Source organism: Sorex araneus, chromosome 6 (assembly GCF_027595985.1).
Source record: "Sorex araneus isolate mSorAra2 chromosome 6, mSorAra2.pri, whole genome shotgun sequence".
Lineage (NCBI taxonomy): Eukaryota > Metazoa > Chordata > Mammalia > Eulipotyphla > Soricidae > Sorex > Sorex araneus.
In genome coordinates this window covers 5,450,443-5,475,037 of record NC_073307.1, presented here as the reverse complement: position 1 = coordinate 5,475,037, position 24,595 = coordinate 5,450,443, and the positions used below count along the sequence as shown (strand labels likewise).

Here is a 24,595-nt window from a genome sequence, read left to right as displayed (position 1 = left end):
TTCTGCACAGAACCTTGTGGGTATCCGGCGCGGAGGCGACCGGCAGCCTGAGGCCTTTTCCCCAGCAGACCCCGGGCCGTTCCGGAGGCGGCCGGCGTGTGGCCAGCCACCCTCCCCAGCAGGCTCGGTGGTGGGAACGGCGACTCCTGGGGCCAAGTCACAGTGAGGCCTCGGCCGTGCGAGTCGGGGAGAGAGTCTCGTGTCGAGGAACCCGGGTTCTAGCTCAACGTCCCACACACAGGACGCCAGTCCTGGAGATGAATCGGGCCAAGACGCCGGGGCCGAGTTTTGTGGCCGCACAAAAGGCATCAGATATAATCCGAGGCCCTCGAGCAGAAGGGGGCGAGGGGAGGATGAAGAGTACCACGGGGGCGGAGAGTCACCACAGCGGGGCTGGGGGACGCTTGCTCTGCACGTGCCTGCCCCAGGTTGCATCTCTGGCACCCCACGTGGTCCCGAGCCCACCTGGAGCCATCCCTGTGTGCAGAGCCAGGAGTCAGCCCTGAGCAGACACATATGCGACACACACACACACACACACACACCCTCTCAAATCACAAACACCTAAACCTATGCACACAGCAATGAAACAGACACACAAGCAGAAGTTAGTTCCAGACAGAAGTCAGTTTCAAGGCGATGATGACAGAGACAGGCTGGGGGGGGGGTCATGGGTCATGGGAGGGGACCTGGGGACACTGGTGCTGGGAAACGGACACTATGGAGGGACGGAGGGATGGGTGTTGGGACACTAGGTGACTGAAACCTAATCATGAGCAGCTTTGTAAGGGTCTTTCTCAATAAAAATAAAGTAAATAAGGTCAGTAAATTTACATTTTTGTATCCTAAAAATAAATATCACTGTATCACTGTCACTGTCATCCCGCTGCTCATTGATTTGCTCGAGCGGGCACCAGTAACATCTCCATGGTGAGACTTGTTGGTACTGCTTTTGGCATATCGAATACGCCACGGGGAGCTTGCCAGGTTCTGCCGTGCGGGCGGGATACTCTCGGTAGCTTGCCGGGCTCTCCGAGAGGGGCGGAGGAATCGAACCCAGGTTGGCCACATGCAAGGCAAACAAACACCCTACCCTCTGTGTTATTGCTCCAGCCCAAAAACAAACAAATAAATAAATAGAATAACAATCACTGAGGCGGCCAGTGACACAGGGCCGACCCTGCCTCCGGCCAGGCCCGAGGCACCAGATGAGCGCTAAGGAGACCAGAAACCCGAGACACAGGTGCTCTGAGGAGAAGCGCAGGGCCGTCAGGGCGATTAAATTCTGCATGTGGCCTCAGCGCCGTAACCGAGTGCAGTATTACCGAGCTGCCGGGCGGGAAGCTGACGCCTGTGGCCCACTCGGAATTTCAGTAATCCCCATCACTCTTCCACACCCCACTACTGACTGACAGTTAAAATGATCCGCGCCGCCGGTAGCATCGTTCTTGGGAAAGGCTCGGGAAGGAAGCGGGTCCGCCTGCGTGTGAGAGCGGCTGAGGTGGAGTCTGACCCCCGGCGCTGCACGGGGACCCCCAAGCTCGGCCCCGTAAGTAGCCGGGACACGGCTGCGGAACTAACAAAGTGAAAGTGAGCACCCGAAAGCAAATGTCCGGGGCCGGACAGACAGCCCCGGGGTTAAAGCATCTGCCTCGGGCCGGAAGGGCCGAACTGGGCTCAATCTCCCGCCAATAGTGATCCCTGGGTGCGAGCCAGGAGTGGCCCCTGAGCACCGCTGGGTGTGACCTCAAAACAAAAATAAATAAATAAAGCAACAGGCCGTGCCTGTGGCTAAAGCCAGTTCGATCCAAGATATCACGGGCTGGGGGTGATGTGAGCACAGTGATGGGGCCCCCCCGCCAAGTCGCATGGGGCAGGGCCCCCAAGCGCCTTGGAAAGCAGTGGTCTAGGGCCTGGACATGACTCGGTGTGGAGTGCTCGCCCTGAATTTCCCCACACCATACACACCAGAAGCATGACGGCTTGTTACATCTGGGAGACCCTCTAAAGTCTGGGTCACTTTGTCTCCCTTCTCTTACGTCTGGGAGACCCTTTCCCAGAGTTTTAAAGACCTTTTCAAGGCAACTGGGAGACGTTCTGAGGTGGGACCATTCTTAATGGAGATTACTTCACTCAATTTTGCTCTGTCTGAGAAGTCAGTTTTGGAAGGCTTAAAAGGCAGAGTAAACACTGAAAAGTACCTGGTAACATTTCATATGCAGAAAACAATCATTCTAAAAGCTTGGGGCCCGAGTACAGTGGGCAGGGCGCTTGCCTTGCACGCCGCCGACCCCTGCTCAATCCCCTACATCCCATACGGTCCTCCAATCGCCACCAGGAGTGATCCCCAAACGCAGAGCCAGGAGTGAGCCCTGGGCACAGCTGGGTGTGGCCCCAAAACCTAAGTAAACAGAAGTGTGTAGGGGCTGGGGAGATAGTGCAATAAGCAAGGTGCTTGCCTTGCACACGTCCAACTTGACTTCAAACCCCAGCACCCCGGATGGTCCCCCGAGCCTGCCAGGACTGATCCCTGAGCACAGAGCCAGGAGTACGGAGTGAGCCCTGAGCACAGAGCCAGGAATAAGCCAGGAGCACCACTGGTGTGGCCCAAAACTCAAAAATTAAAAAGGAATCCTGTGTGTGTGTGTGTGTGTGTGTATGTGTGTGTATGTGCATGCATGCTTTTGAGTGTTGTGTGTATGTGCATGCATGCTTGCATGAGAGAGAGAGAGAGAGAGTGTGTGTGTGTGTGTGTGTGTGTGTGTGTGTGTGTGTGTGTGTGTGCGCGTAGAGAGAGAGAAGTGACACCCTGTGGCATGAGGGCTGACTCCTGACTCTGTGCTCAGGGACCGTTTGTGATGCCAGGGCTGACTGACCCAGGTACTATCACTCCAGCCCCCAGCGAAGTCTCTCCAATACGGAAGTGCAACTAACGGTAGGGACTAGTTCAGAGCTCCGGTTACATTGTATACTCACGAGCCCTTACACCTGCAGGCCCGGGGCTGCTCCTGGCAGAGCTGGCCCCATCCCCCCCCCTGCGACGACGGGGGGTTGCAGCAGACCTGCCTGCTGTCTGGGACCCCCAGGGCCACAGCCCAGCCTGGCACCAGGGACGGCGGGGTGGCGGCAAGGCAGGAAGGGAAGCCCCCGGGGGCAAGCGCCCGCCCGCTCTCCTGCCCCAGGTCCTGCCCGGCTGCTCATTCCCCAACAAACGCCGAGGCCCGTTCCTTGCGGCCACCCCAAAGACACCAGAACACTGACGCCCAAAGCCACCTCCCTCCCCGAGCTACCCAGGGTTGGGGGATGCTCCGGCCCCCTGGACATCAGGGGGAGGAGGAGCTGGCCTGACTGCGCGCCCTCCAGATCACTCGCCGCCTGGCCACTCTCCCCGGGAGAAGCAATGGCGAGTCCCAAACGTCTCCCATCAAGGCAGCTCAAGGCACCACCCCAGTCTGACAACTCAGGGCCGGAGCGAGGCCACAGCGGGGCGGGCGCTGGCCTTGCACTCGGCCGTGCAGGGCCCGATCCCTGGCATCCCATAGGGTCCCCTGCGCACCGCCGGGAGAGATGCCGGAGCACGGCTGGATGGGCCCAAGAGGGGGAAAAGATCATTCTGTTGACTGTGATGCTTCACCCTCAAGCTTCTGGCCTGTTTCTTCCCTTTCCTTCTATTTTACTTTATTTTAATGATGGGGGGTGTTGGGCCATATCCAGCGATGCTCAGGGCTTGCTCTTGGCTCTACACTCAGGAATCACTTCTGGCAGTGCTCGGGGACCCTATGGGAGTCGGAGGACTGAACCTGGGTCGGCCGCATGTAGGACAAGTGCCCTCCCCGACGTACAATGGCTCCGCCCCCCCTGACCTCTTTCTTTTTTGCCAGATCTGGCATTTCATGGAGAGACAGAAAAAAGTAATTCGTCTATGTAGGCTGCAGACAGACTGCTCCGTCCTCACCCAGGGACATCAGCACTCGCAGCAAATGTCATCCCGAGATCAGCCGTTTCACCTGCAGTACCGGGGACCACACAGCCACCAGCCCTCCTGTGGCCCCCAGCTGGGATTCCTGCACGAGTCAGTGGCCGGCACCAGGCACGGGCTCTGTCCCTGTCGCCGGCCCTCTGCCTGAGTCAGCACCTTCCCACTTCTCATCCTGCCCCAGAGTAACCAGCCTTGCCCCCAGGATACTGAGCCGCTCAGAGTTGGCCCCAAGGCCAAGGGCAGCTGCAGAGATGCCGGGAGGAAGCCTTGCCCGCGGCTAAGCTCATCCTGAGTCCCCAGCAGGTAAGCGACAAGTGGGAAAGGGGCCTGGCTGTGCCAAAGAAAAGTGACAACTACTAATAGTACAAATCAAACATCACTGAAGTGTTTTAACCCTTTTGTTATGGGTTTTTGGGACTGGAGCGATAGCACAGTGGAGAGGGCCTTTGACTTGCACACAGCCAACCCGGGTTCGATTCCTCTGTCCCTTTCGGAGAGCCTGGCAAGCTACCGAGAGTATCTCGCCCGCATGCAGAGCCTGGCAAGCTACCCGTGGCATATTCGATATGCCCAAAACAGCAACAAGAAGTCTCACAATGGAGACGTTACTGGTGCCTGCTCGAGTAAATCGATGAACAACCGAACGACAGTGCAGTGCTACCTTGAACTCCTTGAGAAGACATAAAATGTGCAAAGAAAATCACACGGTCCTGAGAAAAACCGTTTTCTAAGACAACATCCTCTTGTCAAGAAAATGATCCTTGGCTCACTCTTAAAGATCAGTGTGGGCCAGAGCCCCAGTAGGGCGCTGGCCTTGCACGGGGCTGACCCAGGGGTGACCCCCAGCATCCCCTATGTCCCCCAAGCCCACCAGGAGTGATCCCTGAGCGCAGAGCCAAGAGGAAGCCCTGAGTCCCGCTGGGTGTAGCCCCGAAGCTGAGGGTCCAGGAGCTGGGAGATAGTGCAGGGGGGGAGGGGCCTGCCGCACACCTAGCTGACCTAGTTTGACCCCTGAGCACCGCCCTGAGTGATCCCTGAGTGCTAGAGGGCACAGCCAGGAGTAAGCCCCGAGCATCACTGGGTGTGGCCCCCAAACAAAAATAAACAAAAAGTGGTTTGAGGGCCAGTGGCAGTGATGCGTATAGGATGCTTCTGAATGCGGCCCACTCCGCTTCCGGTCCCCAGCATCCCACAGGGTCCCCCACTCCGCCCGTCTTGAGCACCGCCAGGTATGGTCCAAAACACAACAACAAAAAAGGTAGTTTGACGGCGCTGTGATAAAAACACGGGACCTCAAATTACCTGCGTTTCAATGTCTTCACACACACCCCAGGCTGCTTCAAAACAAGAACAGTAAAACTAAAACCGGGGACGGTGATTTATAGTAACCTTACAAGAACAAACGTTACTCACGGATGCAACGTGAGTAAGTTCAGGACGAGAGCACTGTCCATGTTCAACACGGCCCAGGGCCACAGAGTCGGGGCCTTGCAAGGGGGCATTCCGTCCCACCGACTAGATGGCAGCGGGGCTTTATCCGCTGGGGGTGGTAAAGCTCAGGGACACGGGGCAGTCCCCGAGCCTCTCTGAGAGTGACCCTGAGGACTAGTGGGGAGTGGGCCGCGCACACGCCCCCCCTGCACGACCTATTACAGCTGGCAACGACCCGGGCAGTGAAGAACCCACTGGCAAGCCAGGGAGACCCAAAGGGCCAGAAGCTTCATCATCACTTCTTTATTTTATTTTATTTTATTGCTCCGGGATCACTCCTGGCTCTGGCGCTCTGGGCACCAGACAGGGAACCGGGTCGGAACCCAGGCTGGCACCTGCAAGGCGAGCGCCCAGCGGCTGGAGTGACACACCGCTCCAGCCCCGAGTCATCCCTTTCAAACTGAAGGAAAAAAATCTCAACGTGGGATGGTCCAGGCAGAGATGAGCCTCCGGCCCGGAAGCCACGCACGGTGCGCGTTAGAGGTCGGCCGAAGCGATTCCTAAAACACCGGGTAAGCGCCGGCCAAGTGCAAAAAAGGAGGTCAGCGCACCGCTGGCCGGGCAGGGCCCCCGCCTGCCGTGGCCGCGTCGCATCCCCGCGCGGGACCTTTCCCCAAGTGTCTGGGCAGCCGCTCCCCGGAGCTCCCCTCGGCAACAGCGGCCGGCGCCGGTCACCCGCAGTCCCGGAGCCCGGAGAGGCCCATTGCCCAAACCTCCCGCGCCTGGCCTGGCTGCTGCCCGTGAGTGCCCAGCGCGGCCCCTGGCCACGGCCGGGCCCGAACGCGCGGCGGGCGCGGGGGCGGCGGTGCCAGGCCCGGCCGGGTCGGGTCGGGCCGAGCCGCGTCCCACGGGCGCCCTTTTGTCTCCAAACTTGGGCGCCAACTTCTGCCCCCGCGGGCCGCGCCGCCCGCCCCGTCCGAGCCCCGAGCCCCGCGCCCCGTGGGAGCCGCGCGCCCCGGAGCCCCCCGGCCTCGACTCCGGGGCGATCCGGGGGGGTGCGGGCGGGGGTGAGCCTGGGGTTGGGGAGGGGGGACGGGGAGTGACCGGTGACCCCAGCCCTTGCCTGCCCCTGATCTGGGCACCTTCCAGTCCCGGATCCCCCGGCCCGGCCAGGCCCGGAGCGGCCGGTCGTGGGGTCCCGTTTCAGCCACAGTTAATGCGACCCCCAAGCCCCAGCACTCCCGAACCCCGAAACCGGGGCGCCCCGCAGCGCCCCCTGCGACCCCCCCGCCCCGACTCCGCGGCCCGCGCCGGACACCGCGCGCTCCCCTCACCGCGCGGCCCCGCATCGCGCGCTCCCCGCACCCCCAGGCCCTCAGCACCCCCCGGCCCTCTGCGCCCCCCGCATCGCGCCCCCCCGCTCGCCCGGGCCCCTCTCGCGCCCCCCGCATTGCACCCCCCCGTACCCCCGGCCCTCCGCATCGAGCCCCCCGCGCCCCCCGCATCGCGCGCCCGGGCTCCTCGCGCGCCCCCCGCGTGCCCCGCATCGCTCGCCCGCCCCACGCGCCCCGCGGCCCCCCGTCCCCGCCCCGCAACGGCCGCCCCCGGCCGCCCGCCCGCCCCCCGGCCCGCGTCTCACCGTTGGGCTGCGGCGCGGGGGCCCGGCCCGCGGGGGCGGCGGCGGCTCCGCAGGCTCCGGGCGGCGGGATCCGGGCCCCGGCGCGGCCCGACATGACGGCGCTGGCGGCGGCGCCGGGCGGAGGCGGCGGAGGCGGGGCCGGCCGGGAGGAAGAGGAAGGAGCGCGGCCGCGTCAGCCGCCCCGTCACCCCGTCACCCCGCGCCGCGCGCCCCCCGCGCGCACGCCGCCGCCCCCCCAGCCCGGCCCCGCGGGGACGCCGCGGCCACGGGACAAAGGGACGGGCCGGGCCCGCCGGGAGCGCGGGACAAAGGGAGAACCGGCCCCGCTGTCCATCGGGACACGGGGAGAGCAGGTCCCCCTGCCCATCGGGACACAGGGAGAACCGGCCCCGCTGTCCCCCGGGACACAGGGAGAAACGGTCCCCCTGTCCATCGGGACACGGGGAGAGCGGGTCCCCCTGTCCATCGGGACACGGGGAGAGCGGGTCCCCCTGCCCATCGGGACACAGGGAGAACCGGCCCCGCTGTCCCCCGGGACACAGGGAGAAACGGACCTCCTGTCCATCGGACACAGGGAGAAACGGTCCCCCTGTCCATCGGGACACAGGGAGAAACGGTCCCCCTGTCCATCGGGACACAGGGAGAAGCGGACCCGCTGCCCACCCGGACAAAGGCACGGGACGGCCCCGCGTGCGCCCCGCGCCCTTTGCTCCCCGACGGGAACCCGCGCCCCGGACAGCCGGGCGCCGCGTGGCCTCCTGTCCCCCACATCCTTTCTGCCGCCCTCCTGAAATGGCCCAGGGAACGACCGGCCTGAAGACGGGACCCTCCAGGACGGCGGGATTTCCCGAGAAGGACGCCAGGCCTGCCCGGAGGTGGACACGAGACGGTGATGCCTGGGGCTGGAGGGCACCCAGGAGCCGGGCCCTGCCCGCCGACAGTGCAGCCTGCTCCTGGTCGCAGTGTTATCTGGAGACATGAGACGGGGGAGGGGACGATTTCAGGTTCCAGCGCTTTCTGGGGACACTTGGAGAAAGGGACGCAGGAAAAGGCCCCGAATTGAAGGCTGCAGTGGGTGAGGGGTAGCGGGACACTGGGCTTCCTGCCCCAGAATAGAGCCTGCAGGTCAGAAGGCTGGAGCTCTCGAGAGTTTGTGGCCAAGGTGGATCCTTCAGCCGCTCTGGTTGGGGACAGGGGACGTCCAGCTTCAGGGCCCTGGTGCTTGAAGCCTCCACTATTTCCGGTTGGCCGTGTCCACGCCAGACGATATTCCCGTTCTTCCCCTTTACGGTAGATGCTCCACCTGGGTAGATGCTCCACCTGAGATGTGTATCAGCGCCCCCCTCCCCCTCCGTCCGGGAAAGGGCCGAGAGAGCCTCCACCCAAGGCCCTCTCTGCACCTCCCCCAGCCCCAGATTTCTCCAAATAAAACGATTTTTTCTATGGGTGGGAGAAATAGTACAGGGGTTAAACGGTGCTTGTATTGCATGCAGCCGGCCCTGGCTGGGTCCCTGACATCCAGGTATGGTCCCCGAGCACTGCTGGGAAGTCCCCTGAGGCTAGGGCCAGGAGTGAACCCTGAGCACCACCCCCCATTACCCTTCACTCCACTAAAAAGCTTAAAATAACCGGCACTGTGTTGACTTGTTCACTCACTCACCATGTTTTCCTAGCTCATTTACAAGAACCTGCCTCATACAGACTGAGGCTACAACCATCGTGAAGCGATAGTGCACGGGGGCAGGGTGTTTGCCTGGCACGCGTCCACCTGGGATGGATCCCCGCATCCCGTGTGTCTCCAGAGCCCCACCAGGGGTAATTTCGGAGTGTAGAAGCAAGAGTAAGCCCTGAGATTGCTGGGTGTGACCCAAAAAGCAAAAAAAAAAAAAAAAGAGGAGAAAGGAAATGTGACTTCACTCTTGCTTTAGGTCTCTGCTTGCTGTTCCTGGGGAAAAGGGAGAAAAACACGAAAAAGGACTGAATTTTTTCAATTTCAATTTTGCTAATTAATACTTAGCACGAACTCAGCGCTGTCGATCTATTTTTCCCTTTAGTCCTCACGGAACTTGACGGGATATTTTTTCTTGTGTTTTTGGAGCCACACCCAGCGGTGCTCAGGGCTTACCCTGGTTCTGGTGCTCAAGATTGACTTTTGGCTCGACTCAGGGCACGGCACCCTATGGGGTGCAGGGCAAACGCCCTACCCACTGCACTACCCCACCCCGGGGTATCTTTTCTGGCCCTCCATTTTCCCAAAGAGGCAAGTAAGGCTTGCGGAGTGCAGGTAATCCCAGTAAAAACCACAAACTCTCGGGGCGACCCCACACCGCTTATGCTTCCCTGAGCCCTGCCGGATGTGGCCCCCAGCCCCCTCCCGCACAGGAAAAAAACAAACAAACTCATAAACCTCCTGCAAAACTGGAGTGCAAACAAATCTGTTTAGCTTGGACATCTTTTCTCTCAGCCACACCCAGCTCTACGGTGTTCGTTTGCATTTTCCTTCCTAAAGCTATGCTAATCGCGACATCCTGTTTTGCTAGTCAAACGGACCCACTGGGTGTGCTCTAGTGCTCTTGAGAGCAGTGATTCTCAAGTAAAATGCAAATTCTTAGGGCCCACCCAGATGTAGTGAGCCTGGAGCCAGCTGGAGCCCCTTAGCTGCTCTCCCAAGGCATGGATGCCTAAGAAAGTTCGAGAATCTCTGCTTTTGAGTAGCAAAGTCAAGTTGCGTTGGGTTCATTTTTAGTTGGAGACACAGTTATCCTTTTCTCTTGCAAATAGGGTAATTCCTTTGCCACTTCTGGTAGGTGTTTGTTTGTTTGTTTGTATATTGGGGGGATGGGTGCTGGCCACACCTGGCAGTGCTCAGTTGAGGCAGGCTGGTAGGTAGGGAGGGACCCCCGAGGCAGAAATAACCAACCAGCCCAGAGATGGTCAGGCCCCACCTTGTGAGCACAGGAGCTCAAGCCTGGTAAGACCTTCCTGGCCCCAGAAGCCCACCCAGAGGGACTGGACCCCCTGTGAGAGAAGCTCCAGTAGGAACAAAGGCCAAGAGATGAATTCCAAAGACCATCTACCAATCCCGACTCAAGCCCCTTGGCAACCTCCTTAGCAACGGACTCTTACTTAGGTAGAAAGCACGCATGGGCAGCTTGGGAGAAACCAACTTGAAAAAAAGGAAAAGTTGTCAAAGCCATCTTGAACAAAGGAAACGCGTGCATATACCATGTACCGTATACGCCCGAGCACGCGTGCACCTGCATCTCCCTCCTGAGATGTGACTTTCATGCTTTCGTCCTATCTAACGCTGGGAGGTTGGGAAGTGTAGGGGCTCTCCACCTCTAGAGTACATTGCTCTCTCTCTCTCACTCCCTCTCGCACTCTCTCTCACTTGCTCTCACTCTTGCTCTCTTTCCTGCTCTCTCTCTCTCTCTCTCTCTCTCACATTCTCTCTCTCTCTCTCTCTCCCTCCCCCCCTCTCCCCCTCCTCCCCTTCCCTTTTCCCTTCCTCTTCCTCAAAAAAAAAAAAGAGGGGCTGGAGCAATAGCACAGCGGGTAGGGCATTTGCCTTGCACAGGGCTGACCCGGGTTCGATTCCCAGCATCCCATATGGTCCTTTGAGCACCGCCAGGAGTAATTCCTGAATGCAGAGCCAAGAGTCACCCCTGAGCATCGCCGGGCGTGACCCAAAAAGTAAAAAAAAGAGAGAGAGAGAAAAGAGGAAACAACCCTCCAAATAAAATCAGCTTGCACTTCCCTGCTCCTCTCCCGAAGTTCCTCCAGCAGGCGGGAGGACCCCCGAAGGCCCGGGCCGGGCAGGACCCGCTCAGCTCTCCTGCAAAGAGCAATTCCTCGCTCCAGCCCGAGCCCGTGACTCCCGAGAGAGGCGGTGGTGGGGACCAACTCCAGTGCCGGGAAGGAGAAGGGACGTCAGGTGTGGCTTGACGGCCACCCCGTGGGCTGGCGGGGCTCTGGCCGTGCCGCGCAGGGTCTTGGCAAGACTTTATCCGTCCCGGCCTTCCCAGCCCGTGGGGTGGCAGGTGTCGGGAGAAAGTGTCTCTCCTCTGCGCCTCACCTAAGTCACGGGGGCGGGGGTGGGGGGCACGGCGTCACAGGGGCTACTCCGGCTCCCATTGTGCCCCCACCCCCCAGGCACTGGGTGGAACAGAATCTGGCCCTCCAGCTCGCGAAGCACAGGCAGAATCCTTTGAGCTGCCCCCCCACCCCCCCACCCCGCCCCCGCTCTGATGGATGAGTAAGGCAGAAGACCGCGGTCAGCGGGCAGAGCACTGTCACTGGGACTCCACAGGGACACAGCTGGAGGGACACGGTTTGCTGAGTGTCAGGTTCCGAGGCCTGTAGGGCCGTGTTGCGTGCTCGTGTGTGAGTGCTCGTCCAGCATCCTGAAGGCGCCTCCCCGGACCCCCCAGTACCGGCCCAGGGCGGCCCCTATGACAACTTAAAAAAAGGGAAAAGTGTCCCCCAAATGAGCAAAGTAAGACCGAGGGGCCTGCGGAACGGGTGCTGTAAGCCCCCCCCCCCCAGCTGCATGGGCCCAGCAGGCTGCCTGGTGTGCGGAGTGGCCCGAAACCCCTCGATCACAGCTCGGGGCCTCCCCTCCCCACAAGAGAATCATGTGAAAGAAACAATTTTCTCTTCTGCCTCTTCCTGATCGACTGACCCATTTATGGGATTTTACTTTTTAGTGGGCCAGATGTCGGGGTGACTGGTCTGTCCCCAAAGCCCAGGGCAGCTGGGAGCCACGCTCTGCTGACCACGCCCCCCACGAGCACAGGGCCGGCTGAATAGCCGAGAGGGGCAGTTTGGTGGGAACCAGCCGCAAGGACAGGGGGGCCCGTCTGGGGTGGGGACACCCCGGGGTTGGGCTCCTGGCCACAGGAGGAGGTGCGGGCCAAGGGGAGGACGCTGAGCCTGCACCGGCGAGGGCCCTGCCAGGACATCCCTCACATGTACAGAAACGCTGTCAGGCTGTCGGGCTGGGGCTCCCGCCCGGTCTGTAGGGGCCGAGACGCTCAGAGGGGGCCGGGTCTCTATCAGACAAAGGACTGTTTGTAGGTTTCGCCTTTGGGGTCCGGTTGGCCGTGCTCAGAGGCGACTCCTGGCCCAATGTGGGGGTCCACCAGGTGGGGGGTCCAGCCCAGGGTTTCCGCGTGCTTTGCACTGAACTATCACCCTGCGCCCCCAAAGCATTTGCTTTTTACAAAATATATATTTGTTTTTTGTTTTTTTGTTTTGTTTTGGTCACCACACCTGGATGTCACTCCTGGCGGTGCTCAGAGGACCAAACAGGGTGCCGGGGATCCCCAAATCAAAATCAAAGTGATTCTTCGCTTGTCTCAGTCTGACCAGAAGCCAGAGACTAACGGGCAGCCTCCCCGGGACGGTCAGCACAGGCTCCAGGCTCTGAGCCACGGGCCGGCTCTGCTGAGCGTCTCCCGACTCCAGGGAGTCCCTGTGAATTCCCAGGGGGAAGGAAAGAGAGGAAGGAAGTTGCCAGAAGCTCTGGCCCACCCAAGTGCCCAGCAGCACCTGGCCTGCCTGGCCCAAGACGCGCAGGGTTGGGGGTTGGGGGGCTGGAGGAACAGCTCAGGGTCCAGCCGGGCGTGCACGCCAGACACCCGGGGCATATCCACAGCACCGCGTGGGCCCCCGAACCCACCGGAAGTCACCCCAGCACCACTGGGCGTGCCCTGGAGCTCTGAGAGAAAAGGTGGGGCATGTACTTATGAACGCAGCTAGAATGCTCAGTGCAGAAATGTGAAGGCCCCAGCAACTGCGCAGTGGGGAGGCGTCTGCCCCGCAAGCCGCCAACCAGATTCTATCCCTGGGACCACAGAAGGTTCCCTGAGCACAGAGCCCTGGGCGGCACTGGGTGTGACACCCCTCCACAAAAGGTGGAGAATGCTTAGGTGGAACCCCGAGATGGGTGACAGGGTGGAGGCCTAGTGGAAATGGGAGGAAAACAGAAGAAAGAAGAAGATCTCACCGGCACATGGCACGGAGAGAAAAGGCCGAGTGCGACTGTCCAGAGAGAACAGCAGCCCTGGGAGTCCAGCCAGGCGGTGGTGTGGGGGTGGGGGGGAAGGCGCATGCAGGGCTGGTGTCCCCCCACAAAGAGGCCCTTATTCCCCAGGCCACACGCCCTCATTCAGATGTGGTGGAGAAGGCAAACAGATGAATGGGATACAATGAAAGCCAGCCCTTGGGCGGCGGGCACTGAGGGGGCCTGAGGGGAGGGTGAGGGGGGCCTGAGGGGACGGGACTTAAGTTTGGGGCGGAACATGGGGCAGGACAGAACTGGCGCTCAGTGGGGACAGACACCCCTGTGGAATGTTAAAGATGCACCTGAAGCTGCACCGTAAACTCAGAACCACAGAACCGCCTCCCACAGCTGCTAAATGGGTGGGGGTGGGTGGGAGGGGTGTGCTCCTCTCCCATCTGCCCCAAGGGGGACCACATCAAAGGGTGCAAACACCTCATCAGGTGTGAGCAGACCCCCTGCCCCCTCACACAGCAGCAACCGCTTCAACAGCAGGGAGGGGTGAAGCTAGAGCAAAAGGGGGCAGGGGAAGGGAGGAAGAGGGGAGGAAGGGGGAAGGAAGGAAGGGGGAAGAAGGGAGGGGAGAGGACGGGAGGAGGGAAGGAGGGTTAGGGAGGAGGGGGACTGATCACTGCACACGCGCAGTGGCAGCAGAGCTGAGGTGCTGTTAGACCAGAAGCCGGGTCGTATTTTTTATTTATCGAAGGATTTAACTTAAAATACCAGACACTGGGGGTTTCTGTATTGCAGAGGATTTAGAATTTTTTTTCTAGTTAAAGTAATAAACTTCAGTTATATACAGGGGTCAGTTGTGTGAAATAACAATTTCTTCAAAAAATTGCAAGATTAAAAAAAACACAAACAACTGTTGGCAGATATGCTGCCCAGCGGTGGTGCACGGTCCCCAGAACCGGACACGGGTCCTCGTCGACCCGTACAGTTTAGACATAATAAACTCCGGTTGTGTCAGCGGCCCCTGGCGGCAGCCCAGACTGAGCGTGAGCCGGGCCCTTGGGTGGGGAGGGGGGTAGGGAGGGGGAGGGGGGAGGGGGGATGGGGGGAAGCCGATTTTCTGGCGAGTTTGCTCTGTTTGTGTTCACTTCTATTGCCATCTGGTGGCGAGTGTTGGAAGTGCTCTTACCGGAGAGATTGCCAAGCAACCACGTGTGATTGATAAGTTTGTATTTGTGAAATCGATCTGAAAGGAATGTGCAACTAAGTGGGGTGTATTCTTTGTAATTACCGAAGGGTGCAATCTTTATACTTTATTATAAATTACCGTTATATGGAGCCAAAGTAATTTAAGCTTCAAGGCTCTTTGATTGGGGGGAATCCTTCAACTCCATATTTGGCGGTTTACAACAGTCTCAGCATCACTGAGATCATAAATATCAACAGTGAGATATTTATCCAGAAGTGCCATTTAAATAGCAGGAAGGTCTGTATCTACAATTATTTTCATATCTATAAAGCACTTCTACCCGTGATTGTTCAACTCTTTTCTGATAAGATTGTACAACTTCCTTTCTTTGGGGGGGCGGGGGGGGGGAGGTGGTGGTTTATGCCCACTTGGCAGTGCTCAGGGGTTACTCCTGGCGCAGTGCTAGGGATCATTCCTGGAAGTGTCTGGGAACCGTGTGTGGAGGTTGGCCATGTTCAAGGCCACGCCTTAACCCTTAGCTATCTTTCCCCACCCTAGTGCCACCCAAGTGGAATTTTAAACCAGTAGGTACCATTGAGACTGTGTGCATGAAAGAAAAAAAAAAAAAACAACCCAACTCTTTGCCCCCTTAAAAGTGACTTGGCATCAACAACTTTCTTCTCTTTTGTGGATAATCTTGTGGATAATCTTGTGTCATCTTCTTATCTTTAAAATAATCCGTTTCGTACGTGTGTTTGCAGAGCCTTTTACTTGTTCAGTGAACGCTGCCAAACTCATGAGTTGTTAAACAAACTTATTAGAGCTATATATTTACTGAGATGAGCTATATTTTTTCCCCGTAAGGAATGAGCTCTGCACTCGTCATATCTAATGTCAAGTCTGGCGGGCCCTCCCTACGTTGGATTGCTGGCCAGCCTTTAATTTAGTTAGACTTAACTTAGGGCCAGCCCTGCAGAACGTGGCACCCCCTCGGCCCCTGCTTTCCTCCCATTAAACATAGCTCACTGGGCACGCAGCTGACCCTGGTGGGCTGCCCAGCACCCCGTATGGTCCCCTGAGCCCCGCTGGGACTGATCCCTGAGCACAGGGACAGGAGTAAGCCCCGAGCACCACCAAGTGTGGTCCATCCCCTCTCCCGGCTGAGTGCTCTGCCGGCTCCCCTCCACTCGGGCCTGTCTGTGGCCAGGTCCTTTCTGCCAAGGAGCATGGATGGAGAATCCCCATTGCCGTCCTGTCCTGGGTGACATCCTTCAACCCAACCTCCCCTGTCAGGGCGAACGTGACGCCAGGACAAGTGGCAGAAATCAGCAAAATCAGCGAGGCCAGGTTGGGCTCCTGGAACTGAAACAGTTTCTGTTTCCCAGCAGTGAAACAATGTGGAACTGGTGTCTGGGGACCTGAACCCACCTGGGGAAGCCCCTGGGCCTGGAAAGTGGGTTCAGTCAATCAATCACAATGCTCAGGAATTGCCTTTTGTTAACCCTAAAAGAACAAGCAGCCCATGTAACCATAAACTGCCCGTGGAAACTGTTGTTTAACTATTGCCTGACCACTGTGACCCTAGACACTGGCCGAAACACCTTTGTTTGATAACTAAGGAAGATTCTTTCTGAACAATAGGGCATGGGCTGCTCATGTAATCAAACCCTATATAAACTGCTTCTGCCTGAAGTCGGGTTGCTGTCAAGAGACCACCCTGTGGGTGAGATAGTTGACCCCAGTACACTGGAATGCAACTCCTACTGCCTTTGCATCATCAAGTTCGTGTCTCTGTCTGTCTCACCGCTTGGGAACCCAGAGTCCTGGGCTTAACCCCTGCAGCGTTGAGCAGATTTGCTTTTCCTGGGTTCAGCCGTGGGCCTGCGTGCAAGGAACCAGCAGCAAGCCGCCACGGCGATGTCTCTGCTGGCCGGCCCGGAGTCTGCACGGCGGTGGGGGACACAGTGAGAGATGGAAATTCAGACACCTTGTCCAAGAGAGCAGGGGAAAGTGACATTTGAAGCCCCAAACTATGTTTCGTTTTGTTTTTTCCTTCACTTCTGCAGATTCTTTCAATATTTTTCTATTTTTTTCCCCCCTGGCTCAGGGTGTGGTGAGGCCTCAATGACAGAACTTTCCCCTGGGTCAAACCCAGGGCCACCTGCCGAGCTAGTCCTGCAGGTGACCTGGGTAAAGAGCCTCCTACACGACACTGGTCTGTTCTGTCGCCTCTGCCATCACGCATCCCCCCCCTGAGCCTGGCGAAGAGGTAGAGTTGAGTGACCCTTCAGGGCTCCAGAGAGCCGAGCCCAGCCAGCGGGAAGGTGCCCGGAGCTCGCCTTCCTCCCCCCCTTGCCCGGCCAGATGGCCCCAGTCGCTTTCAAAACCTCAGCTGCAGGACGGGGACGATCCAGCAGCCGTCTGCAGAGAGTTTGACGGATCGTTGACATCTTTGACAACTTGCTTGCGTGTCTGTCCCGGTTCCTCTGCTTGGCCATGGCAGGGGGCGGCGGGGGGGGGGGGGGGTGGCTACCCTGTCCTGGACGGTAGTTTCATTTGATATCTCTTCTTTTACCCTTTCTGCTGGTTTCATAAGCACTTGCAACATCTGTTATGGTTTAAAGGAGCTCTTGCCTGGAAATGGCTCTTTCTAGGCCATAATAGATCTCTCGTAAACCCAGTGAACCTATAGATCCAGCATTGGTTACAGGGGAGTGGACTGTCAGCCAGCCGTGGTAGTAAACGGAGGCATTTGCCTGCCGCTCTGGGCCGTCCAATCAGAATTTCCCATTCCCTTGTGGGCTGTCCCTGGCGTTGGTCCCTGTCCAATCAGGACTCCCCATTCACTTAGTGGGCGCGCCCTGGCGCTGGGCCCTGTCCAATCAGGACTCCCCATTCACTTTGTGGACACACCCTGGCGCTGGGACCTGACCAGCCAGGACTTCCCCGTTCACTTTGTGATCTTTCCCTGGGCCCTGTCCAGTTAGGACTCCCCATTCACTTTGTGGGCGTGCCCTGGCGCTGGGCTCTGTCCAATCAGGACTCCCCATTCACTTTGTGGGCTTGCCCTCGCGTTGGGCCCTGTCCAATCAGAACTCCCCATTCACTCTGTGCGTGCGCCCTCGCAGGCCCTGTCCAATCAGGACTCCCCATTCCTTGGTGGGTGGAGCAAGTCCTCACTGGCACTTGTTTGAGAACAAGTGCAAGCAGGTGGGTTTCTTGCTGTTGGTCCCTTGCCAAGACAGGATTCCTGCTGATGCCCTTTAACTGCTTCTGCAGTTCGTAGCATCAGTGACTGGGGACTCAGACGGCCCATCAAGAGGCCTGTGCCCTGAGATGCTCTTTTCCAGATGCTTCTACAGGTGGCGGCGCTGATGTTTCCTTTCTCTAGCATCTTCTTTCTGAGCAGCAGTGCTTAATTTCGTTAGGGGCGATGCCTTCTCCGAACTCCTCCTCGCTTCTGGCGACACGCAGTTATCCTTTGCCTTGATCCCGCGCACGGCAAGGGCCTGCCCTGGCTTCAGAAGCGTGAGAGGAGCCTGGTCCTGCTCTGGCGTCTGCTGGGGCTACCGCCGAGGAGGACAGATCAGGGGTCAGGGACTTAGGGTTGCTCACGCCGACCCCGCTTTTCAGGCTCCAAACACAGCTGGGCCTCACAGACCTTCCCCTGGCCAGGCCACACAGAGAGTGGACAGCAGGGTGAGGACCGGCCGGCTGTCCCCCTTGCCAAGACGTCCTCTTTACAGCATTTTGGTTTGATTTGGGGGGGGGGGCACACGTGATAGTACTCAGGGTGAAGTTCTGGCTCAGTGCTCGGGGTCACTCCTGGTGGGGGTGTTCAGGTGCTCCTGCGTGCCATGCTCCAGCCGTCGGACCAGTTCCCCGTCTCCGACAATAAATAAATACTACCCACGATGCTTTGCCAGGGGCAGCGGCTGGTTCCTAGGGACCCGCTCCCCCCACCCCCCCAGGGTGGTCCAGCCGCCCTCTCCTTCAGGCTAAGTACAGAGGCACCTCTCGGCCCAGAGGGCCCCCAAGGATGCTGCCAGGCTCTGCTCCTGCTCTTGTCCCTCCCCGCGAGCCTTGCAGGGCGGCAGGACCCAGGCCTCTTCCCGCGCCGCAGCAGTCTCCAGCCGGGGTGAGCGAAGGGGGTCCTGGAGGCGGGGGGCAGTTTATGAACAGCTCCGGGGCTGGCCGAGCTGGACCTTGGGATGCACTGTTATGCAAAGGGGGGGAAAAAGTCTTTGAAATGGAAGGAGCGGGGTGGCAGCCTCTGCCCAGTTCCCACGCCCCGGCCGGTCCCTGGAGCTGCGGCCGCCGGAGCTCCGGGTGGGCGCCCACGCGCCCCCTGCGTCAGGTCTCCAGATAGATGAGGAGGGTGGAAAGGACGGGGGAACCGCCAGAGTCGCCAGGGTTGGGTTGTCACGCCCAGGCTGGTAAGGCAACGGGCAACCTCCTGTCTCACGCGCGCGGTTCCCCGTCAAGACGAGGAGAGGCCAGAGAGGCCGGAGCGTGGGGGCGCCTTGCAGAGTCGGGGGGGACGGGGCAGCCTGGCCAGCGGCTCCTGAGCGAGGAGCCAAGGTTGGGGGCTCGGCCAGGACCCCAGCTGGGGGCTGCAGGACCCGGATTCTCGGGCGAGTGAGGCAGGTGGTCAGCGGTGGTCCGAGGCGCAAGCGAGCTGGCGCGGGGCGCGCTGTGACGTCAGGGGACGCACCAGCCCCCTACGCTCAGGCCTGCCCATCCCCCAGGCCTGCCAACTTCCCATCGGGAAGTTTCTCCTGCTCCCGGGCTCGCACAGGGTCACAGACCACCCGCGGTGGCCTCTTCCCAGTGGACCTGGCGTCCAGCACAGGGGGCAGGGGAGAGCCGGTGGCCCAGGGCCCCGGCGAGCGAAAGGCCCGGAGTCCAGCCCGCTGCGCCACGGCTCCTGCTGTCGCCGGGGACCCCGGGCGGCACAGGCGAGGGGCTCTAAGGCTGTGGCCACTGTGCCATGGCCACGCGTGACCCCCATCATGTGACACAGGAGAGGGGACAGGGACAAGGTGGGCCCCCCGTGCCTCCAAAATACACGGCGATCTGACCTCGGAAGAAAGGGGACAGTAGTGGGGGACCTCGGGAGGCAGGGGAGGAGCAGAGGGGGTGTGGCCAGGCCATCCGTGCCGGCCACTCGCCGCCCACAGTGCCCAGCCCGCAGCTCCGGCCGGAGCGCTGTGTTTCTTGGCCGTGGAGCGTCCAGTTTCCCGGGAAGCCGGATGCTTCTAGAAGGCAGATACTAAATCTTATCCCCCGTCTTCCTGGCGGGCCAGGGCCCAAACACGTCAGGGACGGTCTCCATAGCAACAGAGAACCCAAACCCGGCCTGCAGGCCAGGAGCTGACACGTGCGCGTGGGCGGGGGAGTGTTTTTATGTGTGTGTTTATGTGTGTATTGTTGGTACACAGATAAGTGTGTGTGTGCACGTGTGTGTGTTCGTCTATGTGTGCAGTTGAGTGTTGTGTGTAGCTAAGTGCGTTTGTGTAGTATGTGTGTGTTGTCTGTGTACCGGGTATAGTAGGAGGCCAGGGCAACTGAAAACTATCCTGAGGTCATTTTCAGCCCAGGGGGCCTGCCAGAGCTGAGGGGCCAGAGCCATAATAGAGCGGGGAGGGCGTTTGCCTGCATGTGGCCGACCAGGGTTCAATCCCCGGCATCCTCTCTGGTCCCCTGAGCCTTGCCTGAAGTAATTCCTGAATGCAGAGCCAGGAGTGAGCCCTGAGCATTGCCAGGTGTGGCCCCAAACCATCAATAATAATAATAATCTGTCTGTCTGACATCCCGTTGCTCATCGATTTGCTCGAGCGGGCACCAGTAACGTCTCTCATTGTGAGACTTATTGTTACTGTTTTTGGCATATTGAATGCCCACGGGGAGCTTGCCAGGCTCTGCCGTGTGGGTGGGATACTCTCGGTAGCTTGCCGGGCTTTCTGAGAGGGGGCGGAGGATTTGAACACGGGTCAACCGCATGAAAGGCCTACTGCTGTGCTATCACTACAGCCCAATATTATTATTATTATTATTAATAATAATAATAACAAATCATCCTGAAAAATAATTTTTATCCTTGGGGCCTGCTAAAACGGGGGATGTGGCCTCTGCATGCCCTGTGACCTGTGCCCCGTGCCCATGCCCCGTGCAGTGACCCCCAAAGGTGTGCCTGGGGTTGGGGCTCTGACTCTGCCTCCCCCCTGCTCCCGAGGGGCTCTGCACAGCCCCCTAACTTATTTTTTTTTGTTTTTTTTGAGATGGAAACAGGGCGTGGCTTTCTGAGGAGTGAGCCAGTTAAGTTCATGATTAGTTCCTCTTTCTGCTGCTAAGTGGAAGATGGAGTGGCGTGGGGTGAGAGTGGAGTTAGAGGCAGAGAGAAAGCCGGGGCAATTTTGTTGTTGTTGTTGCTTTTTGGGTCACACCTGGCGATGCACAGGGGTTACTCCTGACTCTACACTCAGGAATTACCCCTGGCCGTGCTCAGGGGACCATATGGGATGCTGGGATTCGAACCCGGGTTGGCCGCGTGCAAGGCAAATGCCCTACCCGCTGTGCTATTGCTCCAGCCCCAGCCCCCTAACTTATTTTAACTTATTTTTCTGCCTCTGGTTCTCTTTCTTCCCTCCAGCTGATTCTCCTCAGAGCCCAGGGCCGGTTAGGCTGGGGCTGGTGGCATGTGGCCGTGTTTATGGAAATCTCCCTTTCTCTTTAGACCCCGACCCCTCTGCAGCTCCCTGGGGTACCCTGGCACTTCTGGGGGGACATTCTCCTCCTGAATGACCTCTGCCTCTGGGCTGTCCTCACTGGCTGCTGTGTCCCTTCAGCATCTGAGCCGGACCATCAGGGCAGCTCCAGAAAGGTTGGGTCATCGGGGAGAAACAGGGCGGTCCAGTGACATCGGCCACTGCGTGCCTGCGTTTGGATGGTGGCGATTCGCTCCTCCAGGGACACGGGAAACCCTTCCTGCCACACTGGTGTGGAGGGAGGCCCGAGCATCCACCCTCACCTTGGCAAACAGGAGGAGTTGTTGGGGTTGGCCCGCCCCTACCTCAGCTCCCCGGAGAGCGAGGCTGTCTCCTCGCCTGTGACTTGGTTTCCCCATGAGGCCTCTGTCCGCCCTGGCAATCGTCTTTGCTCAGACTTGGGCGTGAGTGAGCGGCTCCCCTGGGAGTCTTTCATTCCTGGCAGCTCAGACTCTGTCTCCGCTCCCCGCCCAAGGTCTGTCTCAGAGAAGAGTAAGACACACTACCTTTGTCAGCGTGTCTTCATATTTAGTGGAAACACTTTTGAACAATTTTGGGGGGGGTTGTTTTGGGGCATACCAGGAAGGCCTCAGGGGTTACTCCTGGCTCTGTGATAAGGGATTAATCCTGGTGAGGTTTGGGGGACCCTCTGGGGTGCCAGGGGTCAGTCAGTTCAGACCTGCCACATGCAAGGCAAGTGCCTTACCTGCTATTTTCTCTCTGGTCCTAAACACCTGTTACCTTTGCATATTAAATAATGGTTAGCCGATTAGCATTACTTATGTTACGCTTTATGTTAGTATAAGTTTCTATGTTTGATTACAAAGATGTAAAATCAGGCCAATCGACTTGATTAACCCCTAAGCCCGGAAAGTGGGAGTGAAAAATGGCCACTAGGTGGAGCTGCTGTACACAGAATTAGCAAAAGAGGCTGCAAATCTCTTAAAATTGTTTAAGAAATATTATCACTTGTATCACTTGTCGTCCCGTTGATCTTCGATTTGCTCGAGCGGGTGCCAGTAACCTTTTGTTGCCATTTGTCCCTGTTGCGTGTTAGTGTAGCCCAATGATATCTGCTTGCTCCAGGAACAGGAAGAGCCTCAAATCGTTCATTTAAGAAATATTAAGAGGATAAAAATAGGCACACGGTGTATTTCTATTTAATTTTTAAAATCATGTCATTTGAAACCTTAGTTTTATAAAAGGAAAATGTCTTGGGAGAAAATCTAAAAAGTCAATACCAATATTTATTGATTTTTGTATTGATGGGGATCGAATTCGGGGTTTCAGTCTGTTGTGCAAGACCTGAGTCCTCAGACTCTAAGGGGCTAGTCACACCCTCAGTTCTATTTTTTAATTTATCTTAATTTTGAGGAGTGGGTGTGTGTCACACTCAGCGGTGCTCAGGAGTCTCTCCTGGCGGTGCTTGGGGCCCCCTCTGTGGTGCCGGAGATTGAATCCTGCTTGGCTCTAACTTTTGTTTTTTAATAAAACAACCAAATGGAGGCCCGGGGACGTAGTCAGCAGTGGAACACTTGTGTTGCCTGCACGAAGCCCTGGATTTGGTCCTGGAGTCTGGCAGCGCAAAAAACAAACACACAGAAAACCAAACTGGAAAGCAACACATAAGAACAGAAATTTGGGGGGGAAGGCGACAGCTCCGGGATAAAGGACATATGGAACAGACTTTAGACTGTACATCGACTGGACTGAACATTTTGGGGTTGTTCATAGGGCTAGATTTTAAATTGGGAAATTAGTGAAATCCTAGAGCATCCAGGCTACGTCTGGAGAGAGAGGGGAAACACTGCATCCCGATTCTGCTTCGACGGACGAGCCCTCTTCCTTTCATTGCCAGGGCCCCGGGAGCAGCTGGCCGTGGCCGAAACCTCAGCAAGAACAGGAATTTTTGTGGGTGATCCTTCCCTCTCCTTTCGGCCTGGGGATGCTGAACGCTGACTCCGGGGGTTCTGGGAGGCTCCAGGTGGTTGGAAGCAAAGGGCGTTGCCTTGGACGCATTCATGCAGTGGCTGCGGAGAGGCCGCAGGGAACAAGGCGGGCTGTCTCTCCCCAAGCCAGTGTCTTGCGGGGAGCCGCTCCCCGGGGCGCCCCCAGTGAGGGCGGCACAGCTGCTCGGCCACGTTGGCCGGGCCCGAGGCAGAGTCCCGGGCCAGGAAGACACACCTACGGGGCGAGGAGGGAGAAAGAAGGGCATTATACGCTCGGCGCTGCTATTTTTACCCTCCGGTCGGGGGTTGGACTGTGACTGTCATTGGGTCCTGGCGACGGTTAATTCCCCCAACAGAAGCTTCATTCGAGACGGGCTGCTGGGTTCTTTCTCCTTTTTCAAACGTAAACCAATTCTGAGGGTCCGCAGGTTTCTGTAGTCTCACTGCTCACAGGAGGTCTGGGCGTGTCTCAAATGGGAATCTAGGCTTGCAAGCGGTCCCATAAAAGGGAGGGTCTTTCTTTAGCTGTATGCTCACCTGGGAGGGGTTTGGGCCCCACCTGGCAGTGCTGCGGCTACTCCTGGCTCTGTGCTCGGGAGAACGTACGTGGTGTCGGGGATCGGAACCGGGGTCCGAGGCAACAAGGCCAGCACTTTCCCTCCTGTCCTGCCTCTCCAAACCCTGGTTAGTATTGTCACTCAGAAAACGAATACACTAAATTAATTCTAATTTTCCTGGTCCTTGTTGATAACAGGTAGTAAACATTGCTATAGTATCTCAGAAGTATTTATTTTTTGGTTTGGGGGCCACACCTGTGAAGCTCAGGGGTCACTTCTGACTCTGCACTCAGGAATTACTCCTGGCAGTACTTGGGGGACCCTATGGGATGCCGGGATCAAACCTGGGTTGGCCACATGCAAGGCAGACGCCCTCCCTGCTGTACTATCATTCTGCTCCCCTGTGTCTTAATAATGCATCAGAAGAACTTTGAAACGGAAGGCAATCTTACTGGCACCGAACTCTCTGATCCCTTTGACTGTTTTATGACAGGAAACTTCAGTCTCATGAGAACAGCACGTATACGCTTGATTGTGTTTAATTGCATGAGTATTTGCTTCTTCCCCTAAACTACAAACACCCCAGAACTGTTTGTTTTGCGGTCAACCCTGGTGCTGCTTGGGGCTTACTCCTGACTCTGTGCTCAGGGATCACTCCTAGCAGGGTGGCGATGGGTGGGAGGCCCCTCCTGGAGATTCTTGGACACCTGGTTGAGGTTCGATGTGAGGGGGTGAGGCTGTGGTGCTCTCTGGGCCCTGGGCCCTTGGGTGCCGGGGAATGCCTGGGCCACTTCAGCGCTGGGGTACTTTGGGGACCACGTGAGACTGATCCTCAAACCCTGGGCCAGCCATAGGCAAGGGGAGTGTTTTAACCCCTAAACTACTTATCCAGTCTTATGTGCTTATTTTTCTTCTTTTTTTGTCATATGTATATATATGTCATATATATGTCATGTATATATACACATACATATATATGTATACATATGCCACATCCAGCAGTTCTCAGGACTTACTCCTGGCTCTGTGCTCAGGGATCACTCCTGGTGGCTCAGGGGACCGTATAAAGTG

At 58.0% G+C, this 24,595-nt stretch overlaps 1 protein-coding gene across 4 annotated transcripts in view; it reads right to left on the bottom strand.

Annotated features, from left to right (window-relative positions):
* SEC24B (SEC24 homolog B, COPII coat complex component) overlaps positions 1 to 24,595 on the bottom strand; it is a 148,039-nt gene that overhangs the window by 61,215 nt on the left and 62,229 nt on the right. For 3 of the 4 annotated variants that reach the window (XM_055140994.1, XM_055140995.1, XM_055140997.1), the window contains exon 1: positions 7,050 to 7,274. The exons of the other annotated variant lie outside the window; for it this stretch is intronic. In XM_055140994.1, coding sequence (XP_054996969.1) covers positions 7,050 to 7,143 — 94 coding nt within the window. In that variant the 5' untranslated portion in view covers positions 7,144 to 7,274. Of the gene's footprint in view, positions 1 to 7,049; positions 7,275 to 24,595 lie in introns of those variants that run through there. 4 annotated transcript variants of the gene reach the window in all.